The sequence below is a fragment of the Pyxicephalus adspersus genome, chromosome 6 (assembly GCF_032062135.1).
Source record: "Pyxicephalus adspersus chromosome 6, UCB_Pads_2.0, whole genome shotgun sequence".
Taxonomy (NCBI): Eukaryota; Metazoa; Chordata; class Amphibia; order Anura; family Pyxicephalidae; genus Pyxicephalus; species Pyxicephalus adspersus.
The window spans coordinates 82,040,885-82,059,980 of record NC_092863.1 but is presented as its reverse complement, the minus strand read 5'-3'; the positions used below and the strand labels follow the sequence as shown (position 1 = coordinate 82,059,980).

Sequence of the window (19,096 nt, the reverse complement as noted above, 5' to 3'; positions counted from 1 at the left end):
ACAATTTCTGTGCCCATGTCATCTCAACATATGACTTGACAGTGAAAGAAGAAGCAAAACAGCGATAGGCTCTTCTTACTTGCACTGTGCTCACCTTGATTGGAGCTTTGTGCTGCTTCCCCTTCTCATAGTCTTGCTCAGCTATACAGGAGCTCTAAGAAGCCTATGCCAGACCATATGTTAGTACGTACACTACCTGTATTCAAAAAATACATTTGTTGTTTTCAGGTATTTCTCGAGTTAAGGACATCCAACATACGGACGACTCCTAGATACGAACGGAAACTGTTCTTGTGCAGGGCAGAGGCTTGATGGGGGCGGGGGCGGTTCATATTACTTGAAGAAGAAGTATTTTACTGTTCTGCAACAAACTCTGAAGTTGTTTCTTTTTGCATATCAAAGCACAGCTTGCTCCAGAAATGTCTAGGCGACATAAAGTTTTTTTTTTTTGCTTTGTTTGTGATTAACTCACAGTGAGGATTTTATACAGTAACTGACACCACGCTGCCCAATATTATGTTGAGACAAACATCTGTCCTAATTGCATTTATTAAAATAATGTACCAGTTCCAACTTACATACAAATTCAACTTAAGACCAAACCTATAGTCACCATCTTGTCTGTGACCCAGGGACTACCTGTATATTAATAATAAATAAGCTGTTTTTTTGTGTTTTCTATGTTCTAGAGTTTAGCTTACTGTTCTGTCTTTCACGTCCATGGCCAACTACCATCACTTCAACTGGCATATGAGGTATATCAACCCCAACACTTCACTGCTAAAATAAATACATTCCTTTGTGTGATTGGAATGATTGGAAGTAGTAGGTAACACCCCTACTTTTATTATACAATAATAATATAACGCCAACATATTACGCAGCGCTGTACAAAGTCCATAGTCATGTCACTAGCTGTCCCTCAAAGGGGCTCACAATCTAATTTCCCTACCATAGTCATATTTAATGTACAGCGCTACATGTCGGCGCTATATAAATCCTGTATAATATTATGTAATTAGCACAATCTAAGGTCAGCTTTTGGGGGGAAGCCAGTGATGCTAACTACATGTTTTTGAAATGTGGAAGGAAACCCAAACAAACACGGGGAGAACCTTCAAACTCTATGCTGATAGTGTCCTGGCCGAGATTCGAACCTGAGATCCAGCACTGCAAAGACCAGAGTGCTAACCACTGAGCCACTATACTGCCCTATGTAATTTTAGCAAATAGGGGATAACAATATAATATTATTATTATTATTATTATTATTATTATTATTATTATTATTATTATTATTATTAATAGGATTTATGTGTAAAGTTCTGTTAGAGATGTACTATGCTATGTCACTATACTTTCCCTGGTAAAAGGAATCATAAGAAGGTAATTAAATGGAGGATTAAAGAGAATCTGGTTGCTTTGTCCTTTGTGAGTAACAGTTCATGTGCAATGACAGCCAAACAGCAATTGTCATATTTTTGATGAACTTTCACCTTTACCCGCCAGGGATCAGAGTGGCCTTTAGATACAATACCAATAATAGAGATAAATCAGGAGGCAAACAAATATTTCGTAGGACAACCTGCCCATGTATGATCATTCTAGTTTATGTATTCATTTTACTTAAGCCCAGTGGTGATTGGTTGTTTTTACTTTGTAGAATTCATCAAATTGTCCTCACATTCATTTCTTGTGCTGAATACAGCACTTTATAATCCATGGTCCTACCCAGAATAAGAGCTGGTATAAACCCCAGTAACTACAGTAATTCAGAGGAAATCTCCTCTGGGTGGACGTCCTATTTAAAAGTTGACACTCTACTACTGATAACTGTAAAATCTTATATTTTCTGTAACATGAAAATATTCTCCAGGACAGAGGGGGTGAATTACTGAAAGCACCAAGATCCTTACATAGTTTTTAAATTTATATATTTATACACTTTTTTCTTTTCCCCTCATCTCAATGCAAATATGGTAATGGATGGCTACATACACCTAACTTAACACCATCATTGACATTTCCAAGATACCATATTTCTTTATTAGTATAATATGCACACTGTACTAACACAAAGCATCCATTCAAACATCACCTTTATTCATTCTGATCACGTTAGACTAAAGAACTGTCTGTATGTAACCGTAATAAATAAACCCACATGGTTAACTGAGTACATTTACAGAATAATTACATTACAAAGCAGTTAGTATATTAAACATCTCCTATAATTTTGTTCTAATTGAGCAATTATAAATAAAGTGTGTGTTCTTATACAGGGTCCTCTGGAGAGTCCAGAAACCAATCCTGTTGATTTGTGGATTGATGATGACATTTTAATTTAAATAACAGTTTATTGCGATTTGTACAATTCAAGAGTTCTGCTTGGCATATTTATTTATTAACAGAAGAGGGCAGCAGACTTCATGCTACATATGCTGCAAATATTACTACATGCCTTGCCCCATCAACACAGTTGAAATCCTTGTACGCTGAGCATAGTGAGAAAGTGGATACAACCAATGCATGAATATGTGATACGGATAAGGCTTTTGTTTAGTGCAGGTTAGTGATTTTATTTGTACCCTGATTAGGTATCTTTTAATATTAGGTTGAGAAATAGATAAAATATAAAAGAAGAATATAGTTTTAAAAATGTTTATTATTTTTTTTAACTGTATTGTCATTTAACATCCATAGGCGTTTATTATTATCCTACCTCTCTCTGTTTAAGGCACTGTAATTGCACTATTTTTAAACAAACCCATTTCATTACTGAATATCAGCTGTAAAGGTTGCCACATGGTAGGTAACCATTCCAATTAATTCCCTGGGTCTGATTTCTAAAAGCTTTCCAAGACTGGAGAAGATACACTTTTATCAGTGAAGCTGGGTGATCCAGCAAACCTGGAATAGATCTGGTCCAGGAATCCAAACATTTGCTAGCATATAGCAAATGACTTTCAGAAATCCATTCCAGGTTTGCTGGGTTACCCAGGTTCACTGATGAAAGTATATTCTCTCCCTAGCCTTGGGGAGCTTTAATTAATCAGGCCCCCTATGTCTAGGACCAGGACCCGTCACTTGAAAGCAGTAGCTCATTCCTAATTCTTACACAAAATATTAATGTTATCTGTGCATAAAGCAACAATGGCAAAAAAGGTTGCAACTATATAAAAAAGAAATATTCATTAATAAAGGGTGGTGCATAATAGAAGAAATTACTTACTAGTTAAGTTGGTAGTCATTACTCAGAGCTAGAAAAGCTGATAGGATCTTCTAGTTATTAGAAATTTCAGGACTGGATGGACAGAAATGCAAATCTATTGACAGGTAAAACAGCTTTCATGTATGTGTCTTTAGCTTCCTGGAGTTCTGCTTTAGGTAATAAGATTATTCTACTTTAAAAGGCTGTTTTTTTGGTTTTGGTAAGTATGAAAATCCTAACTTAAAGAGTTAACTTGACAGACTTTTTTATCCCACACCAATTAAAGTGTAAACTTTAAAGAGCATGGTCCCCCCCTGTGTCATGAAAAAGAAAATGAATTGTTGGAATGAAATGTCCGGGTCACATGGCCAACAAAAATGCACAAAACATCTATCAAAACCAACTCAAAAGTACAAAATATTTTACCGGGCAAAAAGAGGGGAGAGATAAATAGACTGAGATATATATATATATATATATATCTATATATATATATATATATATATATATATATATATATATATATAATGTTTAAAACAATATGTGCCATGAATGTATTTAATTATTTTATTGGCATTTCAATTGATTACTGTTTAATTGTTAGCAGTGATGGCCTAGGTTTATACTCTATACAGTTAGAAGCACAGTGACTCAGAGGTTAGCATGATGATCTGTTTTTAAAACCATAGGCCTTAAGATATTACCCCCCCCCCCTTTTTTTTATTTGCCCTTTAAAGCAGTAAAATAAACTTAAAAAAAAAAAAAAAAAAAAAAAAAAACTTTAGTGTTTCTGTTGATCCCTCTGGAGGTTTTCTGGATCAGGTCCCGTTTCCTCCTGGAATCCTCCTTTATCCCTTCTTCCATCTTCTGCCTATGTCATCCAATTTCGCACTGCGCAGGCAAAAGATTGGGTGACATAGCCTGTGTGTGGTAGATGGGGGGGGGGTGGAAGAGTCTCTTTTTTTAATAATTGGTTTTATCCCCCACCACAAAAAAATGTACTTTTTACCTTACATAAAAAGGTTGTCTACCCATTTATGTAGGGTAAAAATTGTTCTGTGTTGCCGCAAATTCTGCAGATAAGATTTTTTTTTGTCTTCTAAATGAATGGCTTGCTTGGACACAACACAGGAAGAGCATTTATGCAGTTCATATAGAGTGAGTGTTTTTTCTCATTTTTCATTTTTGAAGTGAACTTGTGTCCAGATCATGCACTTTTAAACAAGCACTCATTCATCTCTGTATGTGTAGGCATTCTTGGGAAAAGAAATGTTTAAATTTCACAACACAGTTATTTAAATCCTAGCTCTTTTCCTCTACATTTCTTTGGCACCTTGTTGGGCTGCCAGCTCTTCAATGTAAACAACCAGCAGGTGTTTTAATCTGTTAGGAATCAACTAAAAAACTATAGTGTTTGTTTCAAACTTTGAGAAGGAATACCTTTGCATTAAAAGCAGTTAGAGAGGTCAGGGAGCTTGTATTCGTTTTATGTTTTCACTTGTTAAGATTTAGTAGTTTATTGTCTATTGGTCTGGGCACAAGTGCACTTTAAAGGATGGCCAATAAATAATGCGTGATATGTCCTTCTTGAAATCAAAGGTACCATCCTGCTTCTTAAGAGTTGGAAAGTACAAGTTATTTAAAGCAATTGACACTTTTCTACCTTGGAATCATTGATGGGAAAGCTATTCCTTCATGCCCTGTTTGAGCTGCATTAAAAATGCCGGTATTGATTGCGGCACTTAAATTTGTTTTTAATTATTAATTGTGTTTTCTTTGCCAGAGAAAAATGTTCTAACTGAGTGGCTTAATGGAACGCGAGACAGTTAATTAGACTATTGAGTTTATCGGGAATATGACTGATGTCACCTGAACGAGAACAATACTCATAACACGTAGTCATATATATCTTGTGCCACCTAAAACTCTATACCCACCTAGATTTCTACAGGTGTTGTAGGTAATGGAAATGGTATAACTGTGTTTGATTCATAACTGTGTTTGTTATGTTATGTTATGTTATGTTATGTTGTGTTTGTTATGTGTTTGTTCATAACTGTGTTTGATTATAGGAGTGAAAATTGCAGTATTTTTGGACTGTATCAGTTCTGGTCCAGATTTGACAATCACTTAGTAGCCTGATGTTTTATAGCTTAGTTGAAGGGTAAAGAGTAAATGGTGGTGCTACAGTAAATCAGTTATTTACCTTTGCTGAACGAAGCTACACATTCACTGTGCTGCTTCCTTCTCCAGTAGGATCTTCTTGTTTTCTTTCTTTTCCATTACCACTCCATTTTGACATTTGGAATAAAAAAAAAAGATGAGTACACAGGTCTAAAGATTGTCTTCCTACCCACATGTGATCATGCTGGGCAAGTCATCATGCTTGCCAGAGAACAGAATTCCTTATGTTCAAGTATAAACCAAGATTTTTGCCCTCCAAATGCCATTACCCTGTTTCCCCGATTATAAGGCACTGTCATACATTTTTTGAAATGCCAAAATATGCCCTAGGTCTTATTTTCAGGGGATGTCTTATTTTTCAATGAAGAAGACTACAGTACACATTTATTGTTGAAAGTCACTCATGATCACTCATGTTCCATTGATTGTCCCCTTCTGATCACTCATGTGCCGTTCATATTCCCCTTCTGATCACTCTATGCCATTGACTGTCCCCTTCTGATCACTCTATGCAATGATTGTCCCCTTCTGATCACTCTATGCCATTGATTGTCCCCTTCTGATCACTCTATGCCATTGATTGTCCCCTTCTGATCACTCTATGCCATTGATTGTCCCCTTCTGTTCACTTACCAGTAATTAAGTGTAGGGATCTCCGTTAGGGCAGGTAACTCCGTTAGGGCAGGGATCAGCAGCGTGCTTCCTGGTTCAGAATCGCGGGGGCGTGTGTGCCGGCTTTTTACTTTCAGTTTGGCTCTGCACTGCAGCCAGGAGGAGACATACGCTGCAGCCAGCATCAAGGAGACACACACAGGATCGGATATCGGGGGATGTCTTATTCACAGGTGACTGTCTTATTTTAATTATTTTTTCAAAAATCGGGGGTGGCTTATTTAATGGGGATGACTTAAAATCGGGGAAACACGGTAGAAAAACACTCTCGGTTTACACCCATGTCACTCACCAGTAGATGGCTCTTTGTCCTCATGTAAAGAATGTAACAAACTGTCAGGCACATGTGCAGTTGTTATGGAGTTGGAAAGAATATTTAAAGAGGAACTAGACTCAAAAACAAGTCTTTCAATTATTAATCAATTCTTACTTACTTGCACTAAAATGTCAGTCTTCCCTGGTGGCACTGGCTGGGTCAGCTTGTATCCATGCAATATATACTGATTTATAAAGTTTTTAGAAGTGGCCAGCTTGTAACTGGCAAGTTTACATTTTCTGCCTCTCCTGACCTTCTCCACCCACTCCCCCTTCCCCTCCTTCACTGCACGGAGAGCTCACAAGCTCAGCAGCTGTAGACAGAGCAGTCGCATGGTGACAGAAATAATCTGCATAGTCGGCAGTGGGAGTGGATTAGAAACACGTCCACCAAGGATGGCATTTCCCAGATTGCAGTTCACCGCCTAGGCGATGGAGAGACCTGGGGGTGTGGCCACAACTCATTTTTAATGTTTAAAGGTAATAGCAAGCTGGAAAAAAAAGGATTCAGATGATAATAACATTGACTTATGTTATCCATAGGCAAAAGTTGATTTTGTGAGTATAGGTATGCTTTAAGGGCAAGTGATCCATCATAACTTTTTCAAAAGTACAAAACAGTAAACTGTAAAAAAAATTTAGATAAATGTTTTAAATATAAAACACTATGTATATTATATTGTTTTTATTGGTATTTCTATTAATTACAATTTGGAAAGCAGTGACAGAAAAATTTTGTGCTTTGGGTTTATACATGAGTCTAAGCAGGTAACCTGTGTTCTCTTTTAAAAGTACCTTTTTTATATTCAATTCTATATGGCATGTGCTGTTGGGAAGGGTGGCAGTAGAGTAATGGTGGTTAACTAGATACAGTGGCCCCATCTGCAGCCCCTGATATACCCTGGGGGTCTGCACATAACATTCAGAAAATGAACTGTTACAGATAATAATAAGAGGTTGAGAATATTCTGCAGGAGACAGAAAATGGGTATATGTTACATTATACTGCTATAATATAGGCCAAGTACACATTTTTCATTTAGATCAACTGTATGCTATACCATGCTATATGTGATTCAACTATATAAAGCTTTACCTAACAACAAAATGTAATAACAGGAGCCTCACTTAACACAAAAGTTTGGTAATTAAATAGAGCCCTATTAATGACACCAGTTTTCTCTTTCAGTATGTTTTTGTTGTAGCGCAGGCAATATAAAATTTATAAACATTCTAAATGAATTTAATCCTGTTAATTCCAAATAAAATTCAATGTAAAATTCATAAGCATTCCTAATTCATTTTATTCAGTTATGTGTTCATTAAAGATACTTAATGTACTTTTAAAAGGTACTTTAATTTGATTACAATTACATGAAAGAAGACAGTAATATATAAAGAAGAAGGAAAGATTAGGCTGTTGAACTTACTTAATGCTAACAATTTAGGATAAGCACACATTTGCTGTCTAGTGCATTGTAATGCTCTAAATCTGCTTAAAACAAACGCAAGGCAAAGATAAAAAAAAATGAACATGTAATTTAAGTGTTTAGTTAAAAAAAACTATTACAATTATTCTTTAGTGCAAATAGTATAAGCACCTAAAATTGAATTTATACACTGTACAGGCAAATGTTTGTAGACACCTGACTATCCTATTCCAGAGCCATGGGCATTTGAGTTGACTTCCTATATGTCTATATTAGACTGTACCCTCCTATGAGGGTGTTCCACAAAACTTTGGGAGAAATTTATGTTTAAGTGGGATATGATCCCCCTATATAAGTAAGGCAACACTCTTTGGGCCTAGTTTATTAAAGCTCTCCAAAGCTGGAGAGGATACACTTTCATCAGTGAAACTGGGTGATCCAGCAAACCTGGAATGGATTTCCTTAAAGTCATTTGCTATTTGTTATCAAATGTTTTCAATCCTGGCCCAGATTCATTCTAGGTTTGCTGGATCATCCAGCTTCACTGATGAATGTGTATCCTCTCCAGCTTTGAAGGGCTTTAATAATTTAGTCCCCTAGCATCTGGAGGTGAAGAAGTTTGATCTCCAGATAAGGAAGGGATTCTTCACAGTAAGGTCCGTGAAAATGTGGAATCAGCTCCCTCAGGAAGTAGTTTCAGCAACTTTTCTAGATTGCTTTAAGAAAAAGCTGGATATTTTTCTAGAAGCACAGAATATAACTGGGTATTACAGCTTTAAAGTAAAGATAACAGTGACTATTAATCCAGAGAACATCTGATTGCCTCATGGAATCAGGAAGGAATGTTTTCCTCTGTTGGAGCAAATTGTACCAGGTTTTTTTTGCCTTCCTCTGGATCAACTATACCTATAGGGTTTTTATCTGAGATATGTTTTTTTCCCTAGTGCTTGAACTTTATGGGCTTATGTGTTTTTTCAACCTCACTAACAATGTAATGTTAAATTGTGCTCATTCAGTGTGTTTATGTGTGTGTGTATATATATAAATATATTTATATATATATATATATATATATATATATATATATATATAACAATGTAGGTGTGTGTATATATATATATATATATATATATATATATATTTGAAAAAAGAGCTGGCACCAAATGATGGTAGATAGGGTTGAGTTCAGGGCTTTGTGCAGGCCACTTGAATTCCTCCACACAGAACTCCATGTCTATGGACCTGGACTTATAAATATAAAAACTCAGTTTTCCATATAATTATGGACCTATATTGTAAGTTTTCTGTACAACTGCCGGGTGAGAAACAGGCATCGATATGAGCTGTTAAGGCATTACTACATTGCACTGTGCTATGAATCTAACAAATGAAGCTTGCTAACTTTGCTAAGTGAACAATCTATATTCCTTTGGCTATCTAAACCCTAATGTATTAGTGCTTAAGTTACTACAAACTACCAAAGTTACCTTTACAATGTTTCTAAAGTTTACTTTTTTTGGATAGAGTAGGCAAGAGTGATCAGCTTTATTTCAGTGCGTGCAGCAATTACAAGCACTTTTTACAATTTTGGATTAGGCAGGGTATTATTGCAGAAAGGGAAAGGCAATGTCCCTTCTGCAATAGGCACTCTTACCTGCCTGATCACACTGTGGAGCTGTGAAAATCGCTGAGCTGTTCATGCCCAGATACCCAACAAACCTGGCTTCCCCTACACTTGTTGGAAATGAATGAACCCCCACGTCTGTGCAGGTGGCAGTAGGTTTCCTAGAAGAAGGAAGAAGATGGCGGCACCTAGCGACAGAACAGGGACAGCTGAGCAAAGCACAGTTTAGTTCTGCTTTAAAATTGATTCTTTAGCTCCAGCAGTAATAATCTATTTTTAAGTCACCAGTATTGCTCTATATAGTGGTAAAAACAGGGGCTGCTGTTAAGAGCAACGATTTGCAGAAACAGTGTCCTGCCTGTATGCTTTCTCCAGGCAGATTTACAAATAGTCATACCCTTGCTGGAATAGAGCAATGGTGGAATGTGTCATAGTCTTCTGATGACAGAAAAATCTGCCCAACTACATACATGTGTAAATTCTCACGTCACAGTACAAGGGCCCATGCCAGTGGTGACCCTGTTTGTGTCTATATTCTATTATTTTATCTAATACAAGCTGCACCTTCTCAACATGATTTATATTCTTTGTCTTTTACAGTGCTAAAAATATGCCCAGGCTAAATGGTTATACCAGAATAATTACAGTTTTCGTGTGTAGAGCTTTCTTGCACAGTAAACAGATGGCTCCTCCATAAGCAAATGACAGTGATTAAGGTTTATTAATTCTGACACATTAAAGGGGAATTCCAATTTATGCCGTATTGTTTTCAAACAAATAAATGTGCTACGCTAGCACTGCTTAATTTATATTTTTGTTTATATTGTCAACTTAATTAGGTTGTAAGAAGAACTTACAGTGTAGCTGTCATTTTAATGCACAAATACTGTGGATCCCTCTGAAATTCAGGGAAATGTTATGTAAAAGTATGGTCACTTATGTATAGTGCTTGGCCTGCACTCTTTCAGACTCTGGTAATATCAAGTGAAGCTGTCCATAATAGTGATTAGCCTATAGGAGAGATGAGAATGTGGGAGGTACTGATGCCGACTTGTTTTTGGAGGTGTTTACTTAAAGGCTGACATCATTGCTCTTGCTACACTACTTTTTATTGACTAACAAGCATGCAGCTAATATATGAATATTAATATATATATATAGGGATACCTGATATGTACATGCTTGGTCTGGGTCAGTGACTTACCAGGAAATTATGGTGCAAAGCGCAGGAAATTGGACTTTTTTTTATAAAGGAGTGGATTGGCTTTTTCATCTTAGGTCGTATTGTTTCCTGGATGGCATGAACTTTATAGGAATGTAGAGTTGTTTCGAATTTTCTTTCTTTCTTTTTTTGGCAGATAACTATAGTAGGTTGAAAATTTGTATTTTTATTCTACTTTGTGGAGAAAGTTTGAGTCTCCTTTTTACATGGGCAGCTTGTTTAACTTTCACATCAGCTACAAGAAGCTAATTGTTTCAAGACCTCTACAGCTTAGGCTCCGAGGTTTAGGTTTGAGGTACAGATGTAGCCCCCAAGCGAGCTTTGTCTTCTTGCTGACTTGCTGACCCATAGTGCTTTGTTTATCCATGTATCTAATATTTGTAAAATAACAGTTTAAAAGCGTCCTTCTGTCCACACTGCTGATTTAAAGATTTTAAGGCTTTCTTTAGGATATAAAAATTTTAACATCCTCTTTGAAAAGCAACTTTGAGCTCTAAGGCACTTGGTCATCTAAAATTAGCAGCCTTTGAACAGTGGGACCCCTAAAATCGGCAATGCTCAGGGTAGCTTTTTGGTAGAAGAAACTTTGAATGTTAACTACATTCTCTTCTTTTCCATGAATTTTCGTCTGTATACACTGTCTGCAAGGCCTGCATAGTGTAATATAACCGTGGCACTTATTGTAGGCATATAACCGTGGCACATTAGCCACCTCATGACCAAAAAAAGAGGATAGGACAAGCTAGAAGGTGAGTCTTACATTTTAGAAAGTCATCTAGTTTCTTTCTACAATTTACTTGTGCTTTACAGGTTTGTGTGTTGTAGATATGTAGTTACATATATCAGGAGTTACATCTACCAAGAATTTGATTTATTGTGTTTTTCCTTGCTTAATAATGCATTTTATTGTGTTTGAATTTGTGTAAAATGTGCTGCAACTATGCTTTGTTCTCAGTAGCACAGCAGAAATGCCAGTACTAGAACCATCTCTTCTTTTGTTCCTCCTGTCCTTTACCCTATTACCCTCTCATAATCACCTATGACAATGGGAAAGACTCCAACTGTTCTTTATTATTGCATCATGAGCATGGGAGGTTTTGTTTTATGTCCATAATTTAATAATATGTAGTACTTTCCTATCACCCCAACCCCAATTCATTAGTTGTGCCCCCCAGGCTTAGGATTTGAGTTATGAACATAGATAACTAAATGGAATCTCTTTTAAATTTGTGAAATATGTAACAAATGAAGGACTATTTCAGTGTTCTCTCCAGAATCTTTCTTAAGCTGGGTGGGAAGAAGCTGTAGGTGGGTGGTGACCTGACTTTTCAGTAAACACCCAAAAACAGCTGGCTGGTTACTGAAAAGTGCTGGGTGGTGTGCCCAGCTGAAACGGGCTGGGGAGAACACTGCATTTCATCACATGACTGGGAACTAGGAGGATTTTTCAATTTTTTTTTAAGGAAAATATTAATTAGAAATTATTAATTTAAATAGAAGTTAAAAGACAAACTAAGTATTCTTTCTAAGAAAGGTAATTATTTCACTGCTTCATAAAATCTATGAATAGTAAGTGATGTGTGTATGTGGAAAGCAGGGGTAGTTTCCATTTTTCTATAGGTCATCTTAAAGTAAAGTTAATAAAAGACAAACGTAGCATTCTTTCTAATTAAAGTTATTTTCTTGAACTTAAATTACCTTTCCTTTCTGCCAGCCTGTATTCTAGCTCAACTCTTCCCTAATTATCCATATAGATGAGTTTCCTTACATGAAACCATGCTTATATGCCTCTGCCTGTGTCAGTGCTGCGCCATATGATTTCACACGGGCGTTGCGGCTCATCTTAGTGAAAGGAGTGGGCATAGACGAGCTAGCTTGTTCTGAGAAGACTGGTGATTGATTCTTTTTAGAAATACAGTAGACTCGGCTCATTATCTCTGTGACAAATGTGCCAGGACTGGTGAAGCATCAATCAATGTGGACTGCATGCAGGGAATCATGTTAGCGATGTCCTCAGCTTTCCACTATGCAGATGTCTGTGACCAATTACTCATTATCTGCTTACTCTCGGTTTGGAAAAGCCTTCTTTCCACTTGTTAATGGCAGCTTTGAGATTCGGCCACGGTGATACATGGTTGCTTTCTTCCTGTGCTTCCCACTCGCTCCCTTCACTGCTGGCAATGGATAATAAGCGCTTTTCACGTGTCTTTCTGACATGCCTGTTAATTCTGTGTTGAATTGGCTCACGATCCGGGGTTGGGTTTATGAGTCATTAGACGCTCGTGTGAAATCACTGTGTGTGCAAAAGGCAATATATCACTTTAATGTGTTTTATTTTTTCAGATCAATATTTCAAATCCAAGAACAGAGGACGAGGAAGAGGAGGATATCCCCGAGAAGGAAAGCTACACTTGTGCTGTGTGCTTAGATGTATATTTCAACCCTTACATGTGCTATCCATGCCGCCATATCTTTTGCGAGCAATGTTTACGGACGCTGGCAAGGGACAATCCATCAAGAACACCCTGTCCTCTTTGCAGGACAATCATTGCCATTGTGCACTTTCAGACAGGTAAAAGAGTTTTAGAGAGGGCCTGCCACTTAACAATGTCTTATTTGTCTTATATATCAGTCAGCTTGATGGTGGCCATGAAAGTTCTGGGCACAAACTTTTTGTGGACTATGGTAATGTTTTTCATGAAGGCTATTTCCTTATACAGTTGGGTCCATAAATATTTGGACAGAGACAACTTTTTCTAATTTTGGATCTGTACATTACCACAATTTTTTTTAGATGAAACAACTCAGATGTAGTTGAACTGCAGACTTTCAGCTTTAATTCAGTGGGTTGAACAAAAAGATTGCATAAAAATGTGTGGAACTAAAGCCTTTTTTAACACAATCACTTCATTTCAGGGGCTGAAAAGTAATTGGACAAATTAAAAAGCTGAAAATAAAATGTTCATTTCTAATTTTTGGTTGAAACCCTTTGCTGGCAATGACAGCCTGTAGTCTTGAACTCATGGACATCACCAATTGCTGGATTTCCTCCTTTTTAATGCTCTGCCAGGCCTTTACTGCAGCGGCTTTCAGTTGCAGATTGTTTGTGGGCCTTGCTGTCCGAAACTTAGTCTTCAACAAGTGAAATGCATGCTCAATTGGGTTCAGATCAGGTGAGTGACTTGGCCATTCAAGAATATTCCACTGCTTTGCTTTATTAAACTCCTGGGTTGCTTTGGCTGTATGTTTTGGGTCATTGTCCATCTGTAATATGAAACGCCTCCCAATCAATGTGACTGCATTTAGCTGGATTTAAGCACACAGTATGTCTCCGAACACCTCAGAATTCATTCAGCTGCTTCTGTCCCATGTCACATCATCGATAAACACTAGTGTCCCAGTGCCACTGGCAGCCATGCACGCCCAAGCCATCACACTGCCTCCGCCATGTTTTACAGATGATGTGCTATGCTTTGGATCATGAGCTGTTCCACACCTTCTCCATACTTTTTTCATGCCATCATTCTGGTAAAGGTTGATCTTGATTTCATCTGTCCAAAGAATGTTTTTCCAGAACTGTGCTGGCTTTTTTAGATGTTTTTTTTAGCAAGGTTCAATCCAGCCTTTCTATTCTTGAGGCTTATGAGTGGCTTGCACCTTGCAGTGCACCCTCTGTATTTACTTTCATGCAGTCTTCTCTTTATGGTAGACTTGGGTATCGATACGCCTACTTCCTGAATGTTGTTCACTTGGTTGGCTGTTGTGAAGGGGTTTCTCTTCACCATGGAAATGATTCTGTGATCATCCACCACTGTTGACTTCTGTGGACGTCCAGGTCTTTTGGTGTTGCTGAGAACTTACAGTTTAGCTGTCATTTTAATGCACAAATACTGTAGATTTTGCCACTCCTAATATTGTAGCAATTTCTCAGGCTGTGTTTTTTCTGTTTTTGAAGCTTAAGGATGGCTTGTTTCACCTGCATGGAGAGCTCCTTTGACCGCATGTTGTCTGTTCACAGCAAAATCTTCCACATACAAGCACCCCCACCCCCCTTCAAATCAATTCCAGGCCTTTTATCTGCCTCATTGATAATGACATAGCGAAGGAATTGCCCACACCAGCCCATGAAATATCCTTTGAGTCAATTGTCCAATTACTTTTGAGCGCCTGAAATGAAGTGATTGTGATAAAAAAAAAGCTTTAGTTCCTCACATTTTTATCTTTTTGTTCAACCCACTGAATTAAATCTGAAAGTATGCAGTTCAACTGCATCTGAGTTGTTTCATTTAAAATTAATTGTGGTAATGTACAGAACCAAAATTAGAAAAAAGTTGTCTCTGTCCAAATATTTATGGACCTAACTGTATATACATAGATTGATAAGGATTATTCAAAGACATTCATGTTCATCCAACATAAAAATCATAATTAGAAAACTGGCATGTAAAGATCCCAATATGCCTATTGTTAATCCAGATGAAGGCACCTTAGATTGGAAAACTTGCAAGAAACTGTATCTACAGGTAATCTAAAGATTTTTTATACAACAGCTTTCAACAACCTCTTTAATTATTACCTTTCACTTGTCTCAGACAAAAAAGTTTGTTACACACTTTACATAAGAACACAGCACCATCTTCTGGTGCCATCCGAGTATGAACAAAGATTATTTTTTTAATGGCATTTTGCGGGCAAAAAAAAAACAGTAAACACACCAGTATATTTTAGGGTTTTGATTGAATGTTTGTTATTCCAAATGAATTTAATGATAATACAGATATTACCCTTAATGCAAAGTAAACCCAGTTCTGTACGATGAATTTTCCAATTGCTAAGGCGCCAGTATGAAAACCTGGCTTTACTATCAGTACTACCTACTGGCTCTGTGATAGATATTATCCTTGGTCTGTCTATGCAAGCCAACAACCCTTTTACATATTCCGTACACAGAGGAGTTAAAATTATTTTGAGAGACCAAAATCTAAAAATCTCCATTAAGTTGTAAAGCTAATGTTTAAGCAGTTAAGATAGCTATATGAATTTCCTTTAAAGCCTGATTTTGTTTAAAACAGAAATGTGAACTAGATTTTGTAGTTCCTTTTTGTATTTAAAAATTAGCCACAACCTAAGTAGAAAAGACTGTCACCAACCAGCATGAAGAATTAAGAAAATCAGTCTGTCTTATATGCTACCTGCAATTACACTTTTGCAATTAGCGGGGAACCTTAAACCTTGCTGATAAGTGTCACTCAGTAGAGGACATGTTGGACCTCTACAATGACAATTATCCTCAGTTTCCCACTTTCCAATGTTAATGCTAATCAAGTATGTAGTAATAATATACAAACTGAAGGCTCAGTTGGGCTTTACAATCACCATATTACACCATTACTGTTTGCAGAACTATAAAAGCTGCTAAGTTGACGTTGTTGGTAAATATGTCGGAGGGTCGTAGCGTAAGGTAACTGTCACATAAGGTTATTATTACTCAAGCTCTTCTAATATGCAAAGCTGAATCATCAAGGTGGCCAAATATATAATGTATGTGTTTAACGTGAGCTGATTTTATTGCGGTATTAGTTGGAAACGTGACCTGCTTTTCTTACTCTTGAATTCCAGACCTCAGCAAATCTTCTGCTGCTCTCTTTCCAAATGAATATCTGAAAAGGAAGCAAAGTTTCCATAGAGCAAGTTGTTCAAAGTGGCCATTACCAAGCTGCAATCGAATTTTCAGAGTGTTCGGAGGTAAGAGAATAGAGTGTCGGGCCAAATGAGCTTATGTTATAAGAAAGTTTACTAATAAACTTTAGCAGACAAGCAGTATTCTTCTTTTATTGAACGTTGGTTGTTATGAGCTTTTTCTCTAAGCCCACAAAAGATTGCTTTAATTAGAAACTATTTAGGGCCACCCTTACAAACTGATACATTTTCATAAACCAGTTGTTTTATGAAATGTTAAATTATTATTATTATTATTATTAATAATAAACTGTATTTATAAAGCACCAACATAATATGCAGTGTTGTACATTAAATACCCTAATGACTTGGAGGTTCTCAGCTATAATAAAAGTTTCAAAGAATTATTTTTCCCTTGAGAAGTGTTAATTAGGGTCATGTGATCAGTTTTTTTGAGTACAGTAGCTGAATGGTTAGAACCCCAGCCTTGCAAATGTTGGGTGGACTCCATTTGCATGAAGTTTGTATGTTCTTCCTTTGTTTGCCAGGGTTTCTTCCTAGATCCCAATAAACAAATAGTAGGCTTCCTTCTAAAGCTGGGCTTAGTTTATGCTGTGGATGTTAGATTATTATGACTATGATATCAACATTAGATTGTGAGCTTCTCTGAGGGGCATTTAGTAGCATGTCCTTGGGCTGCTCTGCAATATATGTTGGTACTATATAAATACAGACGAGTAATATTATCAATATAAAAATGCTCTATAAAGTAAACCTGATGAAAGAGCTGTTTTCTTTATATGGGTCACTTGGTAAAGCTATCAGGAACAAAGGTTTACCCTACAAAAGGGACCTTCACAGAATTCTTCATGGTTGTAAAAATGTTAAATTGGCAGTTAGAGCTAGCTCTGTAAAAAGATTCAAAATGGCACTAAATATAAACTGGTTACTAAAGAAAATGAAGCCACAAGAAATTCAAGATGGAATTCAGGGTTGGGAGAGTTATGATGATGTGCCAGGAGATTATGACATGACTGTATATGAATAATGTTGATTTTTTGATTAAGAATAAATGTTGATTGTTGTTCATGAAAAAATAAGTCATCCCCAAAAAAAAGCCCTAGTGAAGCAAAAATAATATAGGAAAATGTCTTATTTTCGGGGAAACAGGGTATTAAGCGGTGGATCCTAGAGGTGTTTGCATGCTGCTTGTGAATCATGATGAACACTTTGGTGATACAATCTCTGTTTATAGACTGCGGAAACAAGCTAAAAACTTATGTAAGCTAAGTATCTGTGCTTTAGTGTGTCACTTATTCCTAATTACATCCCTTGTGTTAGATTTCAGAAGACACATGGACCGTATAGGAAGAAGGCAGTTTCCACATGCTGGTTACAGATTTGACTTTGAAGATGAAAGTCATGGATGGAGATTCAACCTCGACATGATTATTATATATTTTTACTCCATGAACTGGGTCATTGGATTTATTGTATTCTGTCTTCTCTTTTATTACTTCTTTTTCTCAGCGTGACAAAAATACTTATTCATCATAAATAACACAAATGTTAACCATTACGTTCACAGAATAAACTTTTTATTCAGGAGTGTGTTTTAATAGGAGAGTCTGTTCATAATACAAGCTTCTATATATTGTACTTGAGTTATCAGTCTGCTGTGATGATTTCACATTCTCACACCCAATCATAATTAAGAGCTTTGTGATCACAATATGACTTTATAAGTATAATTGTAAATGCTCCTTCATGTTAGAACAATAATTAATTTTGACATAGAGATTTAAAAAGGAGCAACCGAGTGTATTCCTAGTTCTCAGACCCTTTACCAATCAAAAAAATTGGTAAAATTAGAAAGGCACAAACATAATGTCATTAAGTATTTGAGGATATACAGAGTGCTACTACTTTTAAACATGAAAGTGATGTTGACATTATAATATATATAAACTAGATGTCGGAGGTTCCAAAAAAAAAAAAAGTACAATGGGCCTGATTTATGACAGCTCCCCAAGTCTGGAGAGGATACACTTTCATCAGTGAAGCTGGATGATCCAGCAAACCTGGAATGGATCTGGTCCAGGATTGAAAACATTTGCTAACAAATAGCAAGTTACTTTTAGGAAATCTGTTCCAGGTTTGCTGGATCACCCAGCTTCACTGATAAAAGTGTATCATCTCCAGCCTTGGAGAGCTTTAATAAATCTGGCCCAATGTATCAGAGAGAGATCCAAAGATAAGATGATCTAACATCTCAAGATGCTATGCACATTTGAGAAAAAGGTATAAGGGATTTTTAAAGTAGCACTAAATTTCACAACAACATATATATATGAAATCAGAAAGCTTTATGTACATAGATTCTTTAAAAACATAAATGCAAATACTGTTTCCAAGTATAACTATATCTCCAATATTGCAAACAGGATGACATAAGGGGTTTCAATGAAGAATAACAATTCTCACAGAAGCAGTTGTTCATTTCTTTTTTGTGTTACGATAAACATTTTCAAGAGGGTAAGTCTGTGTGACAATCATTTAGAGAGTAAACTGTGCAGCATAGCCCTGTAATAGGTATATTTTAGACAAAAAAGTGAACACCAGTCAGCCAAACAAGGAGTAAGGAACTTTGTTACACACCACTGATACAATAGGGTAACCTCTTCTATTGTCTTTCCTAATGCAACACCAATTTATTTGGAGAAAGCACCTCTGCTAAATAAATGCTTCTGTTTTCTTCA

The 19,096-nt window shown here is 36.6% G+C and overlaps 1 protein-coding gene across 3 annotated transcripts in view; it reads left to right on the top strand.

Moving 5' to 3' along the window:
* Nucleotides 1–17,945, top strand: part of RNF180 (ring finger protein 180) — a 36,553-nt gene extending 18,608 nt beyond the window's left edge. For all 3 annotated transcript variants that reach the window (XM_072416364.1, XM_072416363.1, XM_072416365.1), the window contains exons 5-7: nt 13,002–13,230; nt 16,278–16,403; nt 17,679–17,945. In XM_072416364.1, the coding sequence (XP_072272465.1) occupies nt 13,002–13,230; nt 16,278–16,403; nt 17,679–17,872 (549 nt within the window). In that variant the 3' untranslated portion in view covers nt 17,873–17,945. The remainder of the gene's footprint in view (nt 1–13,001; nt 13,231–16,277; nt 16,404–17,678) is intronic.
* Nucleotides 17,946–19,096: the final 1,151 nt, after the last annotated feature.